The 3,726-nt window shown below is 46.3% G+C and overlaps 1 protein-coding gene across 1 annotated transcript in view; it reads right to left on the bottom strand.

Moving 5' to 3' along the window:
* LOC108792174 (xaa-Pro dipeptidase-like) overlaps positions 1 to 3,726 on the bottom strand; it is a 92,953-nt gene that overhangs the window by 40,940 nt on the left and 48,287 nt on the right. Inside the window, exons 8-9 of the mRNA XM_018562883.1 lie at positions 3,192 to 3,267; positions 1,451 to 1,497 (exon numbers count right to left, since the gene is read on the bottom strand). Of these exons, the coding sequence (XP_018418385.1) occupies positions 1,451 to 1,497; positions 3,192 to 3,267 (123 nt within the window). The remainder of the gene's footprint in view (positions 1 to 1,450; positions 1,498 to 3,191; positions 3,268 to 3,726) is intronic.

Here is a 3,726-nt window from a genome sequence, read left to right as displayed (position 1 = left end):
TTTTGGGGGGGGGGGGGGGTGATTGTGCACATTTTTACAGAGAGCTGTTGATGACTTATACAAGAAGCTGGATGGCTAAGATGAATTTAATCATAGAGTATTGCATTATCACACGTGTGGATTGTTCATCTATGAGTGGATGACTCTGGAGCTGGAAGTCACAGCTGATAGGTCCCCCAAAAGAGTTGTAGACCTGACAAATGCCCAACCATATGCTGATTACATAGCTATCAATATGAAGCACTTAAAAAAAAAAAAGAGAAGACAACTACATGTCTCACAGAACCCCAAAACAAGGGGTTTCATCCTCATTTTAGGGTGGAGGGCCGAGCCATGCAAATCATTTCACTTTTGCCCCAGGCTAACTGTACATCCCACAACTGCTGGTCTCCAGGACAGGTACAGCCTAAAGCTGCCCTTACACCTGGTGATCCCGCGATCGTACGATAATGGTAAGGTGTATGGGCAGCGTGCGACCACGTATACTGTAAAAGTCCAAGTATCCCATCGCACTCCTGACCGGAAAATGCCCATGCAGCAGGGCGGGTGCAGCAGCAACAACGTATGCCTCCGTCAAAAACGTACAAAATAATAAAGTCACCGGCACTCCCAAGTATTCAAGTCAATAAGTTTATTGACCCAAGTGATAACACCTCTAGCAACACTTCGGGACCATGCGGCCCCTTCCTCAGGCAAACAGAGAGAGTAAGGAAGGGGCCGCATGGTCCCGAAGTGTTGCTAGAGGTGTTATCACTTGGGTCAATAAACTTATTGACTTGAATACTTGGGAGTGCCGGTGACTTTATTATTATCTTGCACATATACTGTAAGATCGGACTACTTTCGTCTCACGAGCACGCTAGAAAACCCGCCGAAAATCATACGATTTTCGGCGGGTTGGTAGCGCGATTGCAAGACGAAAGCCGCACGGGCCGAGGTGGGCAAGCGCATACTGCCCGCTCCCCATTGCAATCATCTGTAAGCCCCTGAGTCAGCGGGGAGGGCTTGCAATGATCGCATGTACGATCTGCCTGTACAAGATGGGCAGCTCGTACGAAATTTTAATCGCTTTACAACCATCGCACAACGAAAGTCGCAATAAAACGCAATAAAACTGCGATGGGCCTATTTAATATATGACAGTTCTGTCTCCACTTATAACAAATCAGTGACTTATGGAATTAAATGCCTATCACGCTTTTTATAAGATTTGTGCAGTTAGTTCGAAATATCAAAGAGTGAAAGGGGATACCGGAGTTCTACATTGTGACAGACCAATGTGTGGTCATGGATAGCATAGATACAAGCACTCATCCCGTCACCCTTGACTGTCCCCAGTCATCCCACCACCGGTGAACGGGCTACTCTCCTCTGTCCTCGCATCAGCTGGCTCAGTGGTTAATGGGAGGACTTTCTGAATGCTTGAAGCATTATTTCACAAATGACTTACCTCTCCAGCTCGTACTCCTTCATTCCCACTTTGGCTGTCTTCATGACCTGCAGGAGCATAACAAAAACTATGTTCACAAGAAAAAAAAAAAATCAATATTATTTATAAATTAGGGCTGCGAAAATTATTAATTCCTCGATTAATCGTAAATTTTTTTGATCGATTAAACTTTTTTTGATCGGTACTCACCTCTCGGCCGGCTTCCGGGTGTTCCGTCGGAGATCCGGTGACGTCACGGACATCGACGTCACCGGACTCCTCCCCCCTTCCCCAAGTGGCTCCGTCGGCTAACGAAGGGAAGGGGGGAGGAGTCGGGTGACGTCGATGTCCGTGACGGCTAACGAAGGGAAGGGGGGAGGAGTCCGGTGACGTCGATGGCCGTGACGGCTAACGAAGGGAAGGGGGAGGAGTCGGGTGACGTTGATGTCCGTGACGTCACCGGACTCCTCCCCCCTTCCCTTCGTTAGCCGATGGAGCCACTTGGGCCGGCGAGTACTTGTTCTGCACGAGCGCCAGCCAAGGCATTGGCCTATACACATACAGCAAAGCAATGAAGTAATACAATGAACTAGGATCACACTAATCCAGCACGTTATTATTCTGAGTTGCCCCACTCAAGCGGCGGCCATATTGAGTGGGGCACGTGAGATTAATAACGTGCTGGATGAGTGTGATCCTAGTTCATTGTAATACTTCATTGCTGTGCTGTATCTGTAGAGGCCAATGTAGTTAGATCTGTATGTGCATTATAATTAATCGAAATTAATCGATTGAAAAAAATGTTGATCAATCAAACACGAAAATTTTAAGCATTACCAGCCCTAATATAAATACTTCCAAGGTGAATACAAAGAATAGGCAAATAAAGTATATCTAAACATCTACTTGTCTGAGCTGCTAACAAAACTCAGGTCAGTTCATGACTAATGGGATGTCCCCTCATAGGTTCACCAAAACAAGCAGCACTTGTAAATTGTTAGTCTCCTGTCAGCCCTCAGCCTTTTCACCCAGCTGCATACAGAGAGAAAGTCCCGAGCACCAGGCAGTAGTGATGGGCTCGGGCGTGTTCGCAGCTCCACGCGCCGAGCCCGCCAGGAATCTGACAGCGCCAATCACAGGCCCCGAGACATATCCTGATCTCTGCAGCTGCGCCTGTGATTGGCGCTGCGGCGCTGTCAGCTTCCTGGCGGGCTCGGGACGCGGAGCTGCGAACACGCCCGAGTCCATCACTACCAGGCAGCACACATATATAAAACAAAAAGTTTGTTTTCTCCATATCAGTCACAAACTATGGTCCCCCCCCCAGCATGTGTAGGTTAAAAAAAAACCTAGGGACACCTATTTACCGTCCACAATCCTACCAGCGCCTCACAATATAGATTAGCACTTTCTTTAGGCATCACAATGATTCCTGCTTTGCAACATCGCAACAATGGCAGACTTGACAGGTCCCCTTTAGCATTACACTGAGGCCGCACTCTATATAATCAGCAAATCGCAAGGAGTTAATGTAATAAATGACCTCAACAGTTGCTATTCATAGAATTGTGTAATACAAGGGACATTTCTATTACTACACACAGAAGACAAGAAGCAAAGGAGCGCAACAATCGATAGTCACATTTCCCTGCAGTCAATACAATTATCTGTGATGTGACAGAAGAAAACAGGAGGACGTACGGAGAGACAAACCATTGTTCATTTCAACAACGGCAGCAGCAGAACAATGCAGAGGTGTTACCTCTTTATGGGCTTCACTGGAAATTCTGTTCGTGTAGCGCAGAACCTCCAGCTCCATGTCCGTCTTGAAGACGCGGCTACAGGAAACAAATAAAAGAAAATGATAAATCAAAATTAAAAAAGACAAAAGTGATTAACTTTAAAGTGTATGTCAGGTCAAAAAAAACAAACATATGCTGCACATCCGTACATTACATGCTCATTTCCCCATGTTTTATTCCTTTAAAAATGCTGTAAGTGCTGACTAACAGGACAACTGGCTCACCAAAACAAGCAGCACTTGTAACTTTTTAGTCTTCTATCAGCACTCAGCCTTTTCACCCAGCTGCATACAGAGAGAAAGTCCTGAGCACCAGGCAGCACACATACAGGCACCTGAGAACAATAACGAGGTCTGGCTACCAGGAAGGAGGTGGCCCAAGGAATGGAGGCTTCATCCCACCCAAAGCTCTACTGTGTCTCGGGGCCTCAGGACCCACAATAGAAATGTATTAAGATTCTGAGAAAACAAAAGTTTGCTTTCTCCATATCATTTA

The sequence above is a fragment of the Nanorana parkeri genome, unplaced genomic scaffold (genome assembly GCF_000935625.1).
Source record: "Nanorana parkeri isolate BGI_ZX_2015 unplaced genomic scaffold, ASM93562v1 scaffold609, whole genome shotgun sequence".
In the NCBI taxonomy this organism is placed as follows: domain Eukaryota; kingdom Metazoa; phylum Chordata; class Amphibia; order Anura; family Dicroglossidae; genus Nanorana; species Nanorana parkeri.
This window is presented reverse-complemented; position numbering and strand designations above follow the sequence as displayed.